Below are 22,219 nucleotides of genomic sequence, written 5' to 3'. Positions count from 1 at the left end.
TATAAGATCAATGAACTCAAATCTGTATCAGTGAGATATTAAACTAATAAAAATTCCATTATTCGCTTTGTGGCAAGATAGGGTGACTACATATTCTATATTTTATACTAATAGGTAACCTCCTTATAAAAAATGTATTAATAATTTAAAAGATACTTACATGTAGACGCTTAATTAAAACAGTATCTGTGGCTATTGGAGGTCCTACTGTTGTAGATGGTCCTAATGGTCCAATCCCAGGTGGAAATCCATTGCCACTCAAACGTTGATGCTGCTGCAGCTGTTGTTGTTTAGCTGCCTTCCAAAATTGTTTTTGAGCGGAATACCGATTCATAGGGCACATCATAAAGAGGCAGTCTAAATGAAAAATATTAGATAAAACTCATATCAATTTCACCTATAGAGTTAGGAATATTCTAGTATTTCTACTTTTTAATAGTATACCGGGTGATTCTTTTATCATTGAACACTCATTATTTCAAAAATTATTAATGTTTTTGAAAATATTATTTTACATGGTTTCTAGTTGTTAAAAAACCAACGTTTTTATTAAAAAATTATATTTTTTTAAGTTTTTACTTTTTTGAATAACAACAGACAAGCGGAGTAGTGGACAAACATTTTGCGGGGTAACCCTGTACCACTCCACTCTGCCAATCTATATTTTAAATATTTACAACTCATAAACTACTCTTCCTAAATTTGATTTTTATGAATCAAAATACTAAGAAAAATATTCTGCTTTGGAATATGAAATTAAAACTCTATGTTGTCATTCAAAAAAGTAAAAACTTAAAAAATGATAAGGATAAAAAATACATTTTTTTAAATAAAAATGTTGGTTTTTGAACAACTTGAAACCATGTAACAAAATATTTTCAAAAACATTAGTAATTTTTGAAATAATGAGTGTTCAATGATGAAAGAATCACCCAGTATTATAGATGTATACACATACCTCTAAATTTTTTTGGTGGGTTGTTAAGATCACCTGCCTCAGGACAAACGACAGCTCTATCATCAACTAGACTGTTAACAAAAAATAAATAAATATTACTTTACTAAGTAAAATAATATAATAAGTAGATACTAAAATGTTGCATTTATAATCACCCCAAGGTACTCAAAAAGCCTGAAACACTGCCTTCCGAATACAGCGACACCACATCACCTAAGTGCAGAAAGCTACTTGCAGCTGAGGAAGAGGAAGATGCAGCCGCTGCCGCTGCAGAGGATGCTGCAGCTGCCGCCGCAGCAGCTGCCGCCACCGCAGCAGTGGCAGATGACTGGTGTCCACCACCACCTCCTGGTGAAATCATCATCTTATTGACTTCTTTCGTTATTTGTAGTTTTTGAACATACTACACACTTGCACGAAAGATGAAATAATCCATGACAGTCAATAGGCACTGAAAAAAATACAGAAAATACACACTAAATTTTTTTTTTTAATAAAGCCATAAATTACAATACTTTATTTTATAGATCAGGATATACTCCCAATATGCGGTCTACCACAAAAATATGAGGTCTACCAAAATGGACCGTAATCTACCGTAATAATATTAAAGTAATAAAGTACAATATAAGTATAATTTAAAGTATAAAAAAATTTGTTTTGCACAAGGTAGTAAACCATAATCTTGCAGGTATTTGACAGTAGATTCTTCGGTTAAAAAACTTTATAAAATTCTTTAACTAGCATTTTAAAAACTATTTTTTCAACTCAAAATTTAAAAAAAGTTGTATTAATACAAACGACACTAAACCAAATAACCCAGTAACCTGTATTGTTACCTATATGATAAAATATATATTGTTATGAAAAATTAAGATAAAACATATAAATTGGTAGATAATAAATATAAATGATGCGGGATTCCCAGCTATATAGGTAGAACACATAACATTGATAGACCGCATACTATACTCATATTTATAGTTACGTAGCACACAAAACGGAGGTAGACCGCATATTGGGAGATAGCCATTATAATAATTGGTCAAGGGACAATTGAGTAACTGAAAGTAGAGTAAATGAGAAAGTGGAGCGTAAGCAGTCAACACTAAAAATATTTTCAGTTAAATTGCAATAATTGACAATGGTAACTGAAAGTTTGCAAACGTCACAGACAGGGAGTTTATTTTTGTTGTGATCATGCAGGCTTTATTATAACTGCTAGGAGGTCAAATATTACAATAATATATTGAATAATTGCTTACCTGTGCGTGGATGTACCGAAGACCGCAACAATATTCCGGAAAAACACAAACCAGAAAAAAATCCGTGAGGTATCGCAATCAATGCGTAATTAAATTATTATTGTCGTAACTTGAGCGACGTGTGAAGAGCAATTTTCACTATCGGATACAGTCGTTTGTTTTTTACTTCGTTATCGCGGCTGGTGCCACCGCGTTAGTTCGGGTGTACACGTGAGCGTCAAACCGGCACAAAAAGTCCGATCCAAAGTCCATGGACGAGCCAGCGAACGCGCGCGTGCACGGTTCCCGGACGAGCGACCAATTCGCCTCCAGCAGCAAGTCAACGGCGCACCGACAAGACCGTCAGCTGACGCTAACGTTGACGTCGTAAGGCTTAGGCCAATTAGGTATTCGACGTGCAGAAAACGGACTCAAAAACTGCAGTCAAAGACGTCTCGGGCGTTGTACACGTATTGTACCTGTTGTAGTCTTAACGCGACCGAATTAAATAAGACACACACACACACACAAACACACACATATGGACACGGGTACACACAGACAGTCGCACGTACCCGATTATATAATATTTTTATAATAAAGTCGACAATGAGTTTAATACGCGTGCCGTCGCAGACGAACGTATTTGTGTTATTAGAGTATAAGGCGTTATTAATTATTATTGTACGATATTATTATATTTCGTGTAAATATGGTATGTATATATATATATATTATGTAATTGTATGTAAATGTGATATCAGATACCAATCACTCGCCGACTTTATCAGGTTAGCAGTTAGATGCGGAAAGCGGCTGCAGAGTCGGCGACGTGGTTATCAATCGCTACTGTTATCAATTACGGTGTTGACCTACATACCTTAAAATATATAATTATTATTATTATTATTCGTTACTCCGTTCTTATCATCGCCGAATACCGATTGACGGACAGATCACAGATGGACCATGAAAACTGCTGATCACAGGACGAGCACGGAGCAGTCTCTCTCGCGGTTTGGAGCGTAAAATCTAAAAAGAAACTCCGTGACGGTCACGACCAAACACAATGATCTTGTAAATCGTCGTGGCGGTAATAACAACGAAATTGTTGTTTGTTTATTTGCTTTACGAGCCGACAAGGACAACGGTGGCGGCGACGGCGACAGTGACGATGAGTCGTACAAACAAACCGGTCAACAAAAGCCATGTTATGTAAGTGTAAACCGAGTACGTGTGCAAGGACGATCCGAAATGGAATAACTAACATTTTGTATGGGCGACCGGAGATAATCCGGTAGCGAGTTTAATGTACGCGTGTCTGGATGTTTGTATTTTGTTTGTTTGTTCGTTCGTCTGATTGTCAACATCACTAATGCGTGTTATCTGAAAACTAAAGGTCGAGTCGTTTTTTTGCGACGGTGCGATACGTGGTTAGGTACAAAACTAACACAGTATATCGTCGTCACTGCCACCACTGCCGTTAAAGTATATTATACAAAATTTAAATAACAATGTAGCAAACAGCTAGCCACAATGTTACGTGTATATAACCGATAACGTTGTTATCGGTTGTGTTGTCACGACGCAGTTGTAATAATAATATTATAGAACGAAAAAAATTGTCATAAAATATAAAATAATGTATTAATAATAATATTGTTATCATGATTTTAAATTATTATTATTATTGTTATCGAAGTGCGCCGCCCGCTAGTGTGGTGTGATAGCGCCGTAGCGTGCAATCGTAAGCGGGGATAAGACGTGGAGGCGTGTGAACGATCACGGTCGGTTGGTGGAGGCTGTAGCAGGCTATGTTGGCGACACCGGTGTATCGGTGGTGGTCACTATCGATCTCCCTGTTTCGTTTACTATCGAATATAGGTAATTCGATAGTTTAAATAGACTAGCCAACGATATTTTGTGCTTGTATATTACGATTGCATTAAAACAATTGGTCACAATATCCTATGTCATAATTAATGTGTTGATCATTGTCCATAAAAAACAAGTGCTTTAACATATTGTATTATGTATATATTTTTTTAGGATTAAAATACATTATATTTCGTAATTAGAATGATCCATTGCTCATCGATTTTATGAGCTGGGTCATTATTTTTATTACTATCGAATTGTTCTATTGGTACTGTATATCGAACTTTTTAGTATAGCGATTCGATTGTGCCTCTGTCGCAAGCCCGGTAAAACTTTGCCATCGTCCGTCAGGGAGTCATTCGAATCGTTCGCGCTGTACTGGCAGTTGGTGCATTCCTTTCATTCTATCTTCATGTGCGTAGTTTTCCCCCGAAATTTTTGAAAACTACCAGTATTTAGAAGTTTTTCATAATTTTTAGTGCGTATTGTCGTAAGTGAGATTTTATAGCTTATTTCTTGTCAATACACAATCATTTACACTGGAAAAGGTCGTATCACTCGATCGTGTAGTAATTTTTAGGATTACACTACGGTATCGTTTCTTTTCGTGGATCTTGGTTATCAATTTCGATTTTCCTTATTCACCTTACGCCAGAGTAGTGTTTCACGCCATCTTCAACGGTTTGTTTTCGATCCGTGCCCGACTTTCCCGCATATCTTTCACCCAACGACGTCGCACAAAATATCGGCACTTCATTGATGTAGGCGCTCGCGTTGAAAATTTTATTGCACATTATTTTTAAACTTTGATATAACGGTTACTGATTACAAACAGAATATCGTCACCGTCGCCACCATCACTATTACCGATGCTACCAGTACTATTCACTACTACTCATTGGCAATGATTTTTGTTTAAATACCGAAGTAAAACCATTTCGTATTACTATAATAGGCACACAAGACTTAACGACGGTGCCTTTACCGAGGCTAGACAACGAATATCGGTCATCACCTGGGGTACGCCGATTTTCGTTGCTCAGGCCTCCACCGGAGCTACTTCCGTTGCAGACAAGACGGGTTGCGAATCGACCTCCACCCGCACTGAACCGAATATTACCACAACAACTAGTAAACCAGGTTCCTCAGAGATCAACGTTTCGGCCACTTCCTGCACTGCACCGGTTACCTGCAGGATTTTCACTGACACCACCACAACCGACACAACCTCCGACACAACCACCGACACAACCACCGACACAGCCACCGACACAGCCACCGACACAGCCACCGACACAACCACCGACATAGTAAGTATGCCTATACCATTTTTTCACCGTAACGATGAACTTTGGGGCGATGACGAAGAGCGAGAACGTAGACAGCAGAGATTCCCTTTGATATATCTAGATGACTTTGTGCGAATGGAAGAAAACGATTACCGCCGTCGATACGGTCTCCGTGTCATACAAGGACGACCCTGGTTACTCCGGGGTGCGGGTCAAGGTCCGTTTGAATTATATGAAAGAGGAGAAGAGCTTTACACCCCGCTATTTACTGTTATGTTGGTGCCATCCAACCTTGAGAACCCCAACGAGGAACTCGAATTCATGCATGGCGATCCGCTTGATCCAAACCGTAGCCTACCACTTGATATGCATGCCAACAACACCGCAACTATGTTGTATGAACGCATTCTCCAAATGGAAAATTTGATCATCAATGACCAAGAAACCATGGACGCGATACGAAGGTTGCGAAACACGCTATCCGCTCAGGACTCTTTCAACTGGATCTCGTTGATAGTAATAATAGCTACGATGCGCCCTCATCCGAATGACCAGCCCATGGTTCGGTTCAATCCTGGCAGGTTGTCGGTGAATCGAGCAGCGCGTATGTTAGTGGGCTCCCGTGGTCTAGTACATGGTTGGTCTGGTGTCATGCCAAACATAATTAACGCATTACAACAACATGGTGACGTTTCGTCGTTTATATGGTCACATGAATGTTCTATCGATTCCGAAACGGATGGAGACAGTTCGTTTGACTCAGATTCCGTCGGTTACGAAAGTGGCAGCTGGAAAAGCGGGCCGCGTGGTGTGGCCCGTGGTCGTCCGCCCGTCACCGGTGTGTCATCGTTGAGCGAGACATCCAGCATGATGGCCAGTGACGACGGCTATGTACATCAGACGGACACGGTAGATGACTCCGATGACGCGAACGGATCTTTCAGACTTAAAAGATTCAAGGGCTACATGAAACGTTCAGCCATTGAACGACGCGAGCGACGAGCCATGAGGAGAGCTAGACGCGAGACGCGTAACAATTACGACTGGCAACGCCGACTGGAAGACCCTGCCTATGACATGGAGGCTAGACGTGCTGAAATACTAGCCGCCGAGAGTAAGCGCAACGAGAGTCGTGCCCAAGAATTGTTAAACGCCGAACGGAAAACGGAACGCGTCTTGCACTGGTGTCAGACTCAGCAAGGCATAATGGCCGGCATGGATAGCCAGTTGTCTCTCAGCGATGAATTAGTGGACTACCGGCTGAATGACTTGAGACAGTCACTTTGTGAACAGGTTTCTCATACTTGGAAGCAGTTTTATGGTGATCAAATGGCCACTGAAGCGACACCCGACGAGATGGATCAATTGGTATTATACTGCTGGATGATACCGGTCCGGTGGATTCGTCAAACTGGCCCCAAGTGAGTTCTATTTTATGATACCTAATTACTTGTATGTTTTAATTCAGAGCATTGCACTCGAATAATTTATTCGGGTTTCTATTGATTGACGTATTCAAGTCTTCTAATTTTGTAATCAGAATAAAAATATCAAACAAACGTTTGGTTATTTGTAAATATCCGTTAATATGGGTGTGTACGAGTGTTAGGTACTTAGTTTAGAAAAATCTTAATTTAGAAAATATAGGTATTCAATTTTCAAATTTGAGAATATTCCTAATAATATAATTTCGTATAAAAAAATATTACTTTTGGACAATATACTACTGAATGAATGGATTACACAAAGCATAATGCATACTTACATTACACAGGCACACGTCAATATGTATTAAAATTATTATATATTGTAAAAATTTAAAAATGTAGGTACCTTACCTTAGTATTATAATATTAGAAAAAAATGAAAAACAAATTTTGTCGAATAAAATAATACAAAATAATGTAAATTTAATCTATTTTTTTTAAAAGCAATGAGAAAACTGAAATATATTTATATTTATATTCTATACTTTAACATCACTTTTTGAATACACCAAATAATTTTTTTCATATAATTTAGAAAAGATGTACCCCTAACATTTTCATAATATTTTAAATCTAAGCTTTTCATGTATTTAGATTAAAATTAAAATTAAAATTTACATATTTATTTTGGTATATTCATTTCATTTTACGGTCCATTGGTATCATGGACGGATAAGCCATTTTTGACCTACCGGAAAATTTTAAAAAGGGGCCCCAAATGAAAAATAATTTAATAATATATGATATTAAAGGGCCCCATTACCGAAATACGAAGGGGGGGCACCAGGAAATTCCCGGTTGCCCGGTAGGCCTATCCGCCCATGATTGGTATTAACTTTTAAGTTTTAAGTAATTTGCCATGTTTTAGTATAAATAAGTTGATTTTATCAAATAAAGATTCAAAAAATAATAATGGTGCCAAAGTACACTCTCACCCTTGCAAAATAATGCAAATCAAAACATAGTAGATATACTTACAGTAGAGCCCTGTATTCCACGTCACCGAAACTCAATTTGCCGATACCCCTGTTTTCAACGCCTACCTCTTTACATGTTCCTGATTTGCCGATTCCCAATTTGTTTAAATATCATAATAAAAATATAGTAAAATTAAAGTAATATATATATTGTTCTTGTGAGTAAGTATACTTTTTAAAGTATACTTTAGAGTATCAACTTTTGTAAAAAATAAAATATTCATCATATTATACTATATAATAAAAGTCAATATAAATTTAATGGTTCATGAAAACAAATAAAAAAATAATTGTATGTATATATGATATTTTATTATAATACAATAATGAATTTCAATATGAAAAAAAAACTTATAAATAGGGATCGGACTTTTATTATTTATATAACCAAAGTATTTATTTATATGTACTATAAATTATGTACATAAGTATGTGCTAAAAATTCCAAAAAAAAAAAAAAATACAAATAATGATTAATTATTTTTATTGTGTAGTACTTATCAATTTATTTCGAAAACCATGATTAACCAACTCAACTCCGTATATTAAGTGATTGTAGGTCTTCAATAATCTTACATTATTATTTTTGAAAATAGCATGAGGCACGACCACCATAATTTTGGATGCATTTTTAATATTAACTTTTGTTCCGTATTCTGTCTATTCGATGAATTAAGTTGTTTACTACTAATAAATCGTGATTTTTATGTTGAACCATTCCTTTTTATTTTTGACACACCCTTTTCAATGGTTATTAAATTTCGAATTTCACACTAAAAACGGCTGGAATTAACTGAATTGACTAAAATTAAGCATTAAACTTATCGACTTATCGACAACATACTATAATATTATCTCTGTCATAATATTAGTCATCGATAAAATTATTGTCACCTATCGGCGAATCGAGAAAATTGAAACTATATTAATAAAACCGGTATAATACGTCTGCATCCTAGAGGGCAATGTTTTTAAAGTTTTTTAAAACTAAACTGGTATATTTGCTAGTAAACTGAGTAGTCGGCAAATCGGGATTCGGCAAAGTGATTATCAACCCTGGAGAGCTAATTTCTATGTAGTTTTTTTTTGGTATAACACGATTGAAAATGGTCCTAATCGGAAGCACCTTTTTAAATAACACGATATCAAACATTTTCACCACACAATTTGCATGAATCGTTGCTTTATCAATTTGTAACTGTTCACAAAATAATAATAAAATCGCGCTTAGTGATAAATTTGTCGACAAATACGTATTACGGTCAATAATGTCCCATTACATTTAATTTAAATTAGTGGAAAAACTCTTCACGATTGCCATTAAAAAAATAATATTTATTACCGATTAGTTTTAATTATGTAGTTATTTAAAAATAATAATTAATTGGTGAATCATATGAATCAATCGTTATAGTCAATGTTGGGTAAGATACTAAAAAAAAAGTATCATATACATGATACATACATTTAGTGATCAAGATACAAGATACATGTATCAAAGACACTTAGATACATGATATTTTTATATTTACAATCAAATTTTATTTAGTATTAAACTTAAAACGTCCATACATAATTCACTATACTGTCAATACATAAATACTTATAAAGTCATAATTACATTAAATAATACAGTAAGTCAATTGCACATTGTACACATTATACATGTATAACAGTATAACTAATACATCACTAAATTATAATATAAATACACCAAAATTAATAATTTTAATTTTATTTTCTATTTTATGGGGAAATACCTACACGGTTACACGCTTTTACACTCATATCTTGGTAACGGATTCATATTTTTATGAGAACGAACATTTCAGTTAAGAGAGCGCAACACCCATATCAGTGTTACAAACGCCTAACATACCACATTTACGTTCAGCAGTTCAGCAGTTCACATTTTACTCTGCTAGCTTAAAAATTAGAGTGAATAAACCTATTAAGAAACTTTATAGTAAGAATATCTGTGTTTTGTTGGAAGTATTTTTACGATAATTTAGTTTTTAAGTGACTTGTGAGAATTTTTATTTTATAATTTATTATACACGCATAACTCACTTAAAAACAACTGGATTATCGTACAACTACTTCCAACAAAACACAGATAATGTTCTTACCATCAAGTTCATAATAGATCTATTCACTCTATTTTTTAAATTAATGGAGTAAAACATGAACTGCTGAGCGTAAATTTGTTATGTTACGCGTTTGGAAGGCTAAGATAACACATACAGGTGTTGCTATAAGATACTAGTATAAAATGCTAGTAAAAATATTAATATTGATCAGCTCAAAAGTTAGTATCTATTTGACATGTCGTTATGTTATATACCTCGTACTATATGATATTAGAAATTTGCAATAATATGTTATATAAAAACCAAAATATAATGAATTCAGTTCTCTATTTATATAAATAATTTAGAAAGTGTCGGGTAATTATAATTTATTTTAAAGTAAAATTGTATGAATATTTAATGAAATCATTATATTCCTCTCCGTTTTTGTGTACGTGTATGATATATTCAATTTATAAACATTTAAGCATTACGCTACAATACATATTTATCAAAACAAGCTTTGTGTTTATTATTTTCTCAATTAGTAGATGTTTGAAATATAATAAGTACCTGATCTAAACTATACATTTTAATTTATTATGCTAATAAACAATAATTCACTAATTTATTTTATGAATTAGATAATAGTTATATTTTATATTTCATGTAATGTATTAAAAATATGGGTTAATGCAAAATGTCTGTCAAAATATTTTATTTCTCAAACAGAAAACCCCATCGTGGTAGTGTTAGCTAGGTTAGTCAGCTTTCAAGAGGTACATAACATAGATATATGTTTGTGATATTAAGTATTCACCAGCATAACATGTTAAAATGTTTTTTTTTTTTTCTATGAACAGTTGTGGGTTGGCAGTACTTGCTATGGCAGCACGTCCAATACTAACTTGTGAGGCAGCGATGGGCATTGCTCGTGATTATGGTGATACCTACAATGGATTAGAAGATATTGACGATTTAAATGAGGTAGTGAAAAAAGCCATTTTGGAGGCCACAGAAAAAGAGCGGCGAAAGGCTTTACACTCTACAAACTGCACACTCAATCCTCCAGATATCGACGTACCTAATTTAGCGGATATACAAAAGGAGGCTATAAGATCAGGATACTCGGGCCGTGGTGAAATGTTTAGCACTCAGGCTATGGTCAATTTAGCTAAGACTCACCAAACCGGACGATATAATGTGACGTTGGTAAAGCGTGATTTATTGGATATGACAGACGATACTAATAAAGAAGACGTTGGTACTGAATCTGAAATATTAAGATCTGAGGTAGAAAACGAATGTGTAGGGCCAGCTGATTTCAACACGGATGGTGAAATTAACGAATTAGATCATTTTGATCTGCATACAAAGACGTCTGACAACGTAAATTTACAACCATCGTCATCGGAACTGACCGTGGTCCAGCGTCTGATGCGTGGTCACTTGATTGCTGTATGGTAAGTATTTTGTTATTATTTTATTTTTATTATTCGTAGATATGGTTGGTAATGATTAAAAATATTAATTAATTTACTTTTATTGCTTATGTAGTTTTGATTGTGATAGAAGTATGATGCCATCCTTGACAAATGGTGGAAGCACCGCACATTGGGCACTTTTATGTGGTATTATCATAGCAAAACCTCATAAAACACAAGAAAAAAAAATTGAGCAACCCGACGATGAGTTATCTGATGAAGATTTGTTAAAATATGGATATCTATATGCATATGATCCGAATATGACCGAGTTTATCCCGAATGGTTATATTGATAGAAGAGTGATAGACATTGACAATCCTATTGGTAGAGTAACTATCCAATCAAATCGAAGTCATATGGAAAATATAAATGTTCACGATTCTGGTTTAGTTGAAGAAGATTATGATGATACAAAACAAAATATTACTGAGGAAACAAATTATAACAATTATTATGACATATCTGATTTGGATTTGAATCGAGATGCTGATCGTGTGTGGGTAATTGCCCGACATGGAAAAATAGGCAATCGATATGCTGTGTGGTCTCTTAAAGAGCTTGCTAAAAGTAACTATCAGTTACGTACGCCTGCAGATAAGATTATGCGTAGCATCTCGTCTGAAATAAAAATGTTATGGGACAACAAACAACCTTCTATTGGTTGCAATATTGCCAATTTAGTCATGGAGAAATCGGAATCTATTTTGATTGCTAATAATGATGACAGTAAAACTTATTGTAACTTAGATCCAACTGAAACTGACAAAAAGTTTCAACGATCGGAGACACCTATCGCCGGATTACCGGTCGAACCTTGGCTGGGAGAAAATATTATGGTCGAAAAGAATCCAGTTTCAAAACAGATACAAGAGGTGGAATCATCACCACCTCTAACGATAACACCAAAACCACCGTCGCCACATCTTATACCACTACCTCCAACAGAACAACCCTCTCCACCACCTCTACCAACATCTCCACCACCACAACCGCCAACTCCACCACCACCACCACCGCCACCAACACAACCTATACTACCGCCACCACCACCAGTTTCATCAAAAAACATGTATGATGACATCAATGAACCACCGTTTGTGTTACCGGAAGGACCTAGGCTCGATCGGTGTTTGGCTCATCAGTATATTTCATTTGAGCCAGTTCGGGCGCCGACCATAGTATCCGATGCAGATAATAAACAAACATTTAATGTGAGTAACATACTTTAAGGTGCATACTAATTAGTAATTACTGTCAGTTTTTTGCAGCATTCGTGCAAAATTCTAATGCTTTTTGGGGTAAACATTAATTAAAAATTAAAAATATAAAATTATGTATTTATTATGAAACTTATAATTCCATATTATCCTACACCTAATTTTTTATATAATAGTAGATACTTGAAATTTTCAAAATATTTTAATTTTTTTTTTCAATTAATTTCAATAAAAATGGTTGACCAAAAAAAAGAAGTTTATTATACAAATCTAAATTTGACAACTACATTAGGTATGGTTTAGAAAATTTTATATTATGTTTTATACGCTTTATCAGAACAGAACGTTAACTTTACAAAACATGTAATATGCATTACTAACACATAATCTAAGAATCAAACATTTAAGAAAAAAACTGGGTAAGGGGATGTCGCTCTGCTTTAATTTACAAGTGGGTCATTGTGATAGATAATAATAAATTTGAATTCAATGATATAATATCATTGTATATGAAAAAGATATTGAGCGGAAACGGTTTGTCAGTCTGGGATATTTTAACTAAATAATTCGTATATTTTAAATTTAATAAAAAATATTGTCAAATTTTGAACTTTAAATAGCTATAAAAAATATATACCTTTTGCTTTTTGATATTTCTAACTGCTAGGATATAAATTCATAGGAAACCTCAAATTAAATATTCGAGCATTTTAACCTTGCGAATAAAATGTTATTGATATTTAAATGTAGAATAAAAAACTAAAATAATTGAAAATTTCAAATGTCTATATATAACTTCAAAATAGTTGAAATATTATGAAAATCTTATCATTTAAAGAAAGTAAATATTTTTTGATTCATAACAAAATAAGAAAATCGTTGTATTAGAAATCTAAAGAATCCAATGTTATAAAAAATTTGACTTTCGTAAAAAATTATAAAAATTTAATTTGACTTTCCAGATGAGATTTTTTTTTTTGATGAAGGTAGAAAAACTTATGAAGAATCTTGTTTTAAATTTTAAATTCTTAAATATAAAAAGGAAAATTGTAATGAAATGTTGTCTAAAAATAATTTGAAAAAAAAATGGACTGTATTTTTAACTTCCATTGTAACAATATATTAAAATTCATGTATTAAATGTTCACGTATTTTTATCCAAGGAATACAATTTTATTGACATTTATAGAAAAAAATTTAAATATTTGGAAACTAAAAATGTTCACATACAGCTCAAATCAAGTCAATGTCTTTTGAAAATTTTATGGTGTAAAGAAAATGATAAAATGATATTTCAGTGAAAATGTCATGTATTTATGGTTTTTTTGTTTTAGAATTACGTCAAAAATGAAAATCAATTATGTCGAAAACCAGTTTTACGTAAAAATTCACATCTTTCCTTAATTTTTTAGTTGTTTTTTTGCTGCTTTATGACTATTGGGAATCTTTAAATTTTTACCCCTCTCCATTCTCCCATAAAAAAGATCAACTTGGTTCATATTCTACTAGAAAATATACTGTTGAAAAAAAGCATTTTTATTGCCCCAAATGTTAATAACAGACACAAAAAAGTACAAAAAAAACACACATCATTGTAAGATCAATACATTCATCGCTCTGCTCAGCATCTCAAAATGATAGCCTATGATATTATTTAACACACTATGTAATAGTTTTAACCTTAAACTCTGAAAGAAAATGTGTATCAATCATGTGCGCAAATAACTGGAAGGAGACTGCGAGGCTCAGCCTTTCCTAAACTGTTGCCGTTGTATAGCCGCTCCATTCTAAAACCCCAAAAGTGCATGTCTCAGAAATATAAGTGGGGGGGGGGGATAAGTCAAAAAGCTTTTATAACACAGCACATCCGCAAATGCCGGTGAGTCTGGCATAAGCCTAAGCTTCAAAACCCTTACCCCCAAATTGCAACTGCTATTTTCGCCTATGTTGTACAGGATTATTGATATAATTTACAATAGTTTTACTAGTCAAATGTTATTACAAATTGAATTTCTACATTTTTCACTTGTCAAAAATATTACCATCAGATATTTAAATACAAAAAAGTTACAATTTACATTCACCCATTTAATCAGACTTTAAAATTTTAACTACTCATATAACACATAATTAGGTACTAATTTCATTTTTTTTCTTCCACCCATACAGCCATTGTCTACGCTCCAATGCCACTTTTCATTTAAAATGAAACAGGATTTAAAAGATTTGGATCTGACCATAAATACCACAGATCGCTGGTCAAGGCAACACCGTGACCGTCGCCCGCCTTCAGTTTCATCTTCAGAAAGTAGTACGTCACCGGATCGGCAAATATCTGGTCCAGTGAACCAAATGGTAAATCCAGAAGAAATTCAATGGCGTCGAGAAGAACATTCTGGTCAATTAAAATCAACGAAGCAAATAATTCAATCCCAAATGGATATAAACTGGCTTATGGAAAAAAAACGACAGCAGCCACGGGTTTTCTCTGAATCAGATCATCTTGAACGAATTAAATATTTATCGCGTGACCCACAGTCTGAATTACTCCAGAAACTACAACTAATACCGTCCAAGTTGTCAAATGCTATGCGTTTGATGACTCAAAGAAGACTACAGTTGCACAAAACTGAAGAACACCGGTCTTAGATACTATAAAAAAACGAAAATCTATCCTCAACAATCTAACCGAAATCCTGACATCCAACGACACCAAGTCCCATTTTCAATAGGTGGTTCGTCTTCAACATCGTTTTGAGTTCAACTAGTCGCTAAATGTTTTTGCACACTTGGACAACGTCTTACTAGATCACTTACTTACCAAAACACATTTTACACATCATCTGAAATTTCGATGTACGTAGGTACATAGTAACTTCAGTGGATTAATTATGACAAACAACTTTTAGTAAGTAACAAAAAATGGTGCATGCATTTTCATAGTTTATTTTATATCTGCTTTCCTAAATTGTATAATTTATTTATTGAAATGTAGAGTTAATTTTTGATTGCCAATATTAATAATCAATATGGTATAACTATAGGATTATATAATACTGTTATTATAGTTTTGTAGTATATTGTATGATACACATATCTAGGGATGGCCTAACTTACTTAGACTTTAGATCGAATTGTGAATTTTGATTAAGTTTTATTTGTACCTTATATGTCACTTAAAAATATCCCTATTCGTTCTCCTTTAAATAATTTTCAGATTCGTCCCTGTATTTGACCGGTCCCAAAAAACTAGTATTGTAATAAGTAATGTACTATAACGATATAAATATATTGAATATTGATTATGTAATTTATCTTGAAGAAAATAAGTAATTTCGTATTGCTAAATTATTGTTAATTATATCTTATTGTTATAGATTAAAGCGTAGACTTACCAATTCTAAAAACTAAAATTCATCATAATGTAACTCATTTCATTTTGAACGATGAAATCATTATTTAGATACTAATTTTTAATAACACTAATATTGAAACTATGCAATTTCTTATCTTTCGTTGAGCAGTCGATTATTCAAGTGATAAATAATAATATTATTGGTAGGTACATCAGTGCCGCCGACGCGAGACGAGTAAATTAAATTATTTATGTATATCATAAATGCATAACTATATTATGAACAAAATCTGAAATCTTATATGTCTTTGATAAGCTAATCTTTCGGATTACCTATCGTATTAATACACGGCAACACAATTTCAAATTAGTGAAATATGTTTGGTTTATTTTGTGTTCTATGGATTTTGTTTTTTCACTACAAACTCATGTTTTATTTACAAACTCAAAATAATTTTTCCCTTTCATTTTGTATATTGTGTATTAGGTACATTATGTGGTTATAAAATAGTTTTCATGATCACGTAATAATAACACACACCTATTACGATTATTTACAGATTTTTATTGGTCATTTAAAAAATATAAGAATAATTTATTTGTACGAAATCGTTAATTATTTGACATATATTTGACTGTATTATAATAATATTACAACCTATCATATTAATAATAACTTAAGTGAAGTGAAGTTGTAAAGTTTAAGAACTTTCATTGACTCATTTATGTATACTCTGCCCAAATTAAGAAACGTAGTCGGCGGCGACCAGTATTCATCGGGCTGTAGTCAGGCAACACCCTACTCTGTCAATTATCTGTATAACTTCTGATATTGCCTATTGCCATGCTCTGCTCACACATCGGCCGACGACTACAGACGTTTCATAACTTGAACAGACTATAAGAATGTCTAAATTATAGGATTCAATACATTTATAGTTTATTGCGCGTTCATCAAATAATAAAAATTTCGTTTATCATAATTATTATTTTAAAATCTACTACCTATTAAACATAGTTTGGGTTTTAAAAAAAATCACTTTACTATCACAATTTTAATAATATTTTTTAAGAAAGTTAATTAAGAATCAAAATAATATTATAAAAAATAGTTGAAAAAACCACAAACACGATTGAATTGTGATCGTGCATGTGTGTATACAATCTTAACTGATTGAATATCTATATGTCATCTATAACTCTATAAGGTTACCTACTTGTTGAAGATCGTATGATATTAACATAATAAAACGTTTTTTTTAAAAATAAATTTGTGTTAGTTTTTTTTTACTGACTAATGATATCAGCACCCTTCAAGAAGTTAATCAGATTTGGACACTTAAATTGTGTATGATATATAATATATTATGCAATACCGTAACTGCCAGGGCTGAAACACGATTGAGCATAAAACACCTTTTTTGCGACACTATTGAGCAAAATTGTCGGCGTATCAAAGGAAATTAAAATACAAAAGAAAACCTACAATGATGTTAGCAGGATGTATTTTTATGGATTTATTTTGAATAGATATGATCTTAGTCAACTTTTCGGCTTGTGTTTCGATTAAGACCTTAACGACTGCATGGACATGAGGATGAGGTGAATAAAATTGCGAATTATACGCGCGATGAAAGTTTTCGGCTGCATAATTGGTCGTTCTAAAAAATTAAATAAAATAGAAATTAATAAAAAAGTTTTTATATTAATTTTTAAAAATATTGTAAAAACCTTGGGTTTGGCGAAGGAATTTCAGCCCAAATATTTGGTGGAAATTGGCAGTGATTTTCAATATAGTTGTGTAGAACTTAGTCAGAAAATATAAAACCGTAATCATTTGGACATATTATTTATATTAATATATATTAAGACACACATTAATTCGTGAAATTCATCAACAACTTCTTCTGGGTAAATAAATGCCAAACCAAAAAACAATTTTCAACCATTTCCCTAATTCATTACTGTTGTCCATGTATGCTATTCTAAGAGAAGGTTCGCTAAGAATTTACAAACAAATTATTATATTTTATTAAAGAAAAGTAATATATTATAATATACAATGCAGATAATTTATAAAATACTATAATAATATAGTAATAATTATTTCTTACTTCTCTCCACCATGATTGTCCCAAATTAAATCTACATCCAATTATTTTAATATTTCCAAATACGTCTATGATTGCTTGATGAGCTCCAATTTCAAAATCAACATGAAATAAATAAATTTGCAAATTTTTTCCGCATAATAATAAACATAAATTATTTAAAAATTGCCACATTTTAATATAGTAGACCTAGTTTTATTTTGTAAAAAATGTAAACAAGTGGTAAGTAGTACCTATCCATTTTTATATCCATGTATTGTATACAATTGAATAAAACATTTTGGTTTATCATACATTGCTTTCCGTACATTTTTTACATTTTGTCTAATTAAATTTGATGTTGAAGATGAATTTAAAAGTTCGGTGCGAATAATTTTAATTGGCCGTGTAGAGATTGATTCTTCAGCTTTTCTTTTGCAATTTTCTCTCAAAATTTGTTGTTCTATTTTTTCAATTGAATTTTGGTCATGATTATGTTGTCCAGAAGTTTCAATTATTTTTACGTTTATCTAAACCGGAAAAAATTATTGCTAAACATTTATTGTTTGTACAACTCCATCTTAAGAGATTATCTTTTTTTTTCTTTCTCCAATTAATTTATATTTGTATAAACTTACTAGGGCCAATTTTTTGCCTTTTTCTGATAAAATGATAGTTATATTGTTGTTTAAAACCATATTTAATAAAAAATAGAAAACTATACGCACTTACCTATATGAAATGCACTTTATGTGACACGACTATATGTGATCGAACACTGATATTATTTCTATAATAATTTTGGAATCGTATCTTAATTATCTTACTTATTTCCCCCCAATACTATAAATGTTTAAAACACTTTAGAAATTTATTGCTCCGGAACTAATTTATTAATCGATAACATTGTCGATAAAGTTGGTCTCGGCTCACGGCTTGAGTCTGATATCATCATAATAATTGTGCTTAATAATAATACGTCAAAATAATAAATTACAAAATTTTGGCAACATCGCATAAAATATTCTATGCTCAATCGTGTTGCTAAAAAGGTATATGCTCAATCGTGCTTTACCGGTAGGCTGGTAACCAGGACTTTTTCGGCAGGGGGCTATAGTATTTTATTGTTAGGAGTTCTAGCTGAGTTCTGGAATACTACCGGTTTTACTGGGTACAATAAATTTGATATTTAGGTTGGGGGGATTAGATTAAGCCCTTAATATGCTCCCCCCCTTTGCTACGACACTGATATTAAGTAGTTCGCGGCTAGTTTTTAATTCTTATTATCACGTAATGAAAATATAATAATACGATTATAAATAATTATGTCATTTAATTTAAGTGAAGTTGTAAATTTTTATGAACATTATGTTTAATGCTTAATTTATAATCAAATACTGAAATACTAAAACTATGGGATTAAATTTATTTATAGTTAATTAAATTATATTGTTATACAAGGCATTCATCAGGAAATAAACATGTCACTTCATTAATATTATTCCAAATTTTACAACTAAACATCGTTTGGTTTTATAAATACTTGCCAAGTCTTGGTGAGCGTGTACACTTTCTTGATTATTATTTTTCTTGAAGGATTATTGTACCATGTATTTATTTTATTAAAATAGGAGAAATTGAATTAAACAAGATTTTACTTTAGTCGGAGCTCACGAATAGAAAATATTCCTAACCCAAAAGTATTTTTTTCTAGTATTCAAAATTGTGGTGATTTGTTTTTAAAATTTTAACCACTTTTCAATAAGTACTTCTTCATACATTTTTATGGAAATTCCACGCAATAATTAGCATTCTAAATTGTTTTGATAATAATTTGGTACTTAATTCTCATCTCTACATATTATGTGTTTGTGTGTGTTTTTATGATGTACACCTTTAAAAATCTATAGTAAATGAATCATTTAAGATAAAGGTCTGAAACTCTTCACAGCTTATCCAAGCTAATGTAATTCTAACAAGGCCCTCACAACAAAATTGGTTTTCCAGTATAATAATATTCTAATAGTTCAAATATCGAAAAAAAAACCACTAGGTTTCATTAATGTGCGTGCAATGAAATATGCGTATTTCAACTAAGTTAAATTAATGTCTTCGATGAGTAAATCTGTAAGAATATCGAATTGTGATACCAACACATTTAAAAGTTTTTAAAATATATATTTGATTAGTTATGTGTATATGGGTTTTTTTTTACAACAGACTTTCGTTTCATTTATTATCCTATGAGCAATTAAACAGATTTTCTTCCTATCATTGTTTATAATATTGTTAGGTATATGAAGTTCTAGATTTTAATTTTAAAATCGTGTAGCTACTCACTTCTGATTTACTACCTATGTGGAAACAGGTCACCTCATTAACATTTCAAAGCGAAGTTAACATTTTTAATAGTGAGCCTCATCCTTATAGGTTTCGATACCACTACACAGCTAAAGAACTGTTAATTTTATTGTAAGAGTAGAGGGAATTTAATTTTTGTCATCATACTTACTGATTATTGTAAAAATAGATTGTAAATATATTGTTCTAAATAAATAAAAAAAAAGAGTAGAGGGGCGATTGGTATTTCAAACCTTCTCATTTTCACATATGTGTAGTAGTCTCAGAATAAAAATATTATCAAATGTTTTTGTACAAAATCATTTATAAATTTTCGTAAATTATACTGTATTTAAAAAATTACATTTATATAATAATATTAGATTAAAATGTGCAAACAATTTACGGTTTTATAATACTTATAACTCGCTTCTAAATTAAAATACAGTAAAAAGGCCACGAAGTCATGTATAAATAATATTCTTACCTCTACATTTTATAAGAGGTCAATTAATCTAATTTTTAAACTAACGGAGCTAAACGTTGCTAAGCGTAAAATTTGCTATATTATATACACTTTTAAGACAGAGACAACTCACGTGGATATGACGTCCACTTAAAAATAGTGTAAAAACGATTTTCCATTACGTGTTGGAAAACCGTCTAATAGAAATAGATTACGATACGGTCGGAGTTTCATACCTATTTTTTTTTTGTGTATGTTTTGTCGGTCTGTAGATATGAATAATTTTTCTGTTTAATATATAATATACATACCTAGTACTAACTAATACCTACATAGCCTACACGCCAATAAAACAAAAGAAAAAATATCAGGTTGCAAGTAGTTTGAGACTCACGGGCTGCCGTGCCGTACCTATACAAGTATACAATTTACACGTTTATTTTAATTATTATTAATTTTTCGATTAATAATTAACTTCATCGGACTAAATTTATGCCTATGACACAAAAACAAAGGGTTTTCCAAATCGGTTCTGTATTTCATAAATAACCGTCAACTAACAACTCCTCTTTATATAATAGTAGGTAGGTATATATTATATTGATGTAAATTTATATTTATTACTAGCCATTTGTAAATATACCAACTTATTACTATAAGTAAAAGGGTATAGGGGAAATGAAAACATAGTTTAGTAAGATGTTTAGGTTTTAACTGTTGGAAATTTGAAGTAAATTTGAAGGGTTTCGCTTCTGACGAACCAAAGCACATTTTATGTTGTTCGATATTGTTCGTAGTATTTTGGACTGGAAAACTTGACGAGGAGAAAATATGAGTGCTACAGTCCCCTCACACCCAAAAAAAAAGATTTGGTATAAGTTGCGCATTTACATTGCATTTACATAAACAATTAACCTTTTTAGGTAAGTTATAATAATATATATATATATATATATATATATATATATATATTTAACATTTTATTGAAGTATACAAATTTAGTTTCATCGCTCTCCGTTTGAATTCCTATTATTACTGAGTTTATAGTTTTTAACATAATGTTAATCATTAAATATTATTGCAATTAAATCATTGCAAGAAATAGCAACTAGTTTTTAATTTTTATAAACGGGTAGTAATGTCAACGATTTTATTTATTATTTATGACTGCGGGAATAGGACAGAATTTAACGGAGCGGCAATATATTGTGACATGTTGCCACTAGAAAAACATTGATAGGGTCGTAGATGTTTACTCGTCAAACATATTATTTTTGTTTTTTTTTAATGTTATGTAGATAAAAAAGTTTAAAAAAAAGTTTAATTAAAAAAAAATTGAATCTTGATTTTATTTGTTGTAAT

At 32.0% G+C, this 22,219-nt stretch overlaps 2 protein-coding genes across 3 annotated transcripts in view; one reads left to right on the top strand and one right to left on the bottom strand.

The window, feature by feature from the left end:
• Positions 1-2,986, bottom strand: part of Itpr (Inositol 1,4,5,-trisphosphate receptor) — a 35,106-nt gene extending 32,120 nt beyond the window's left edge. For both annotated transcript variants that reach the window (XM_015517928.2, XM_015517930.2), the window contains exons 1-4: positions 2,224-2,986; positions 1,114-1,409; positions 959-1,029; positions 161-357 (exon numbers count right to left, since the gene is read on the bottom strand). In XM_015517928.2, the coding sequence (XP_015373414.2) occupies positions 161-357; positions 959-1,029; positions 1,114-1,322 (477 nt within the window). In that variant the 5' untranslated portion in view covers positions 1,323-1,409; positions 2,224-2,986. The remainder of the gene's footprint in view (positions 1-160; positions 358-958; positions 1,030-1,113; positions 1,410-2,223) is intronic.
• Positions 2,987-3,146: 160 nt separating this feature from the next.
• LOC107168498 (uncharacterized) lies at positions 3,147-17,231 on the top strand. The gene is made up of 5 exons (XM_015517931.2): positions 3,147-3,417; positions 5,036-6,790; positions 10,766-11,365; positions 11,460-12,600; positions 14,776-17,231. The coding sequence occupies exons 1-5, from the start codon at positions 3,377-3,379 to the stop codon at positions 15,253-15,255; spliced, it is 4,017 nt and encodes a 1,338-aa protein (XP_015373417.2). The 5' UTR covers positions 3,147-3,376; the 3' UTR covers positions 15,256-17,231.
• The last annotated feature ends 4,988 nt before the right edge of the window (positions 17,232-22,219 follow it).

Source organism: Diuraphis noxia, unplaced genomic scaffold, assembly GCF_037042655.1.
Source record: "Diuraphis noxia isolate RWA-SAM2 unplaced genomic scaffold, SU_Dnox_SAM2 contig0001, whole genome shotgun sequence".
Taxonomy (NCBI): domain Eukaryota; kingdom Metazoa; phylum Arthropoda; class Insecta; order Hemiptera; family Aphididae; genus Diuraphis; species Diuraphis noxia.
Note: the sequence above shows the minus strand (reverse complement) of the source record. Positions and strands in the feature narration are given on the sequence as shown.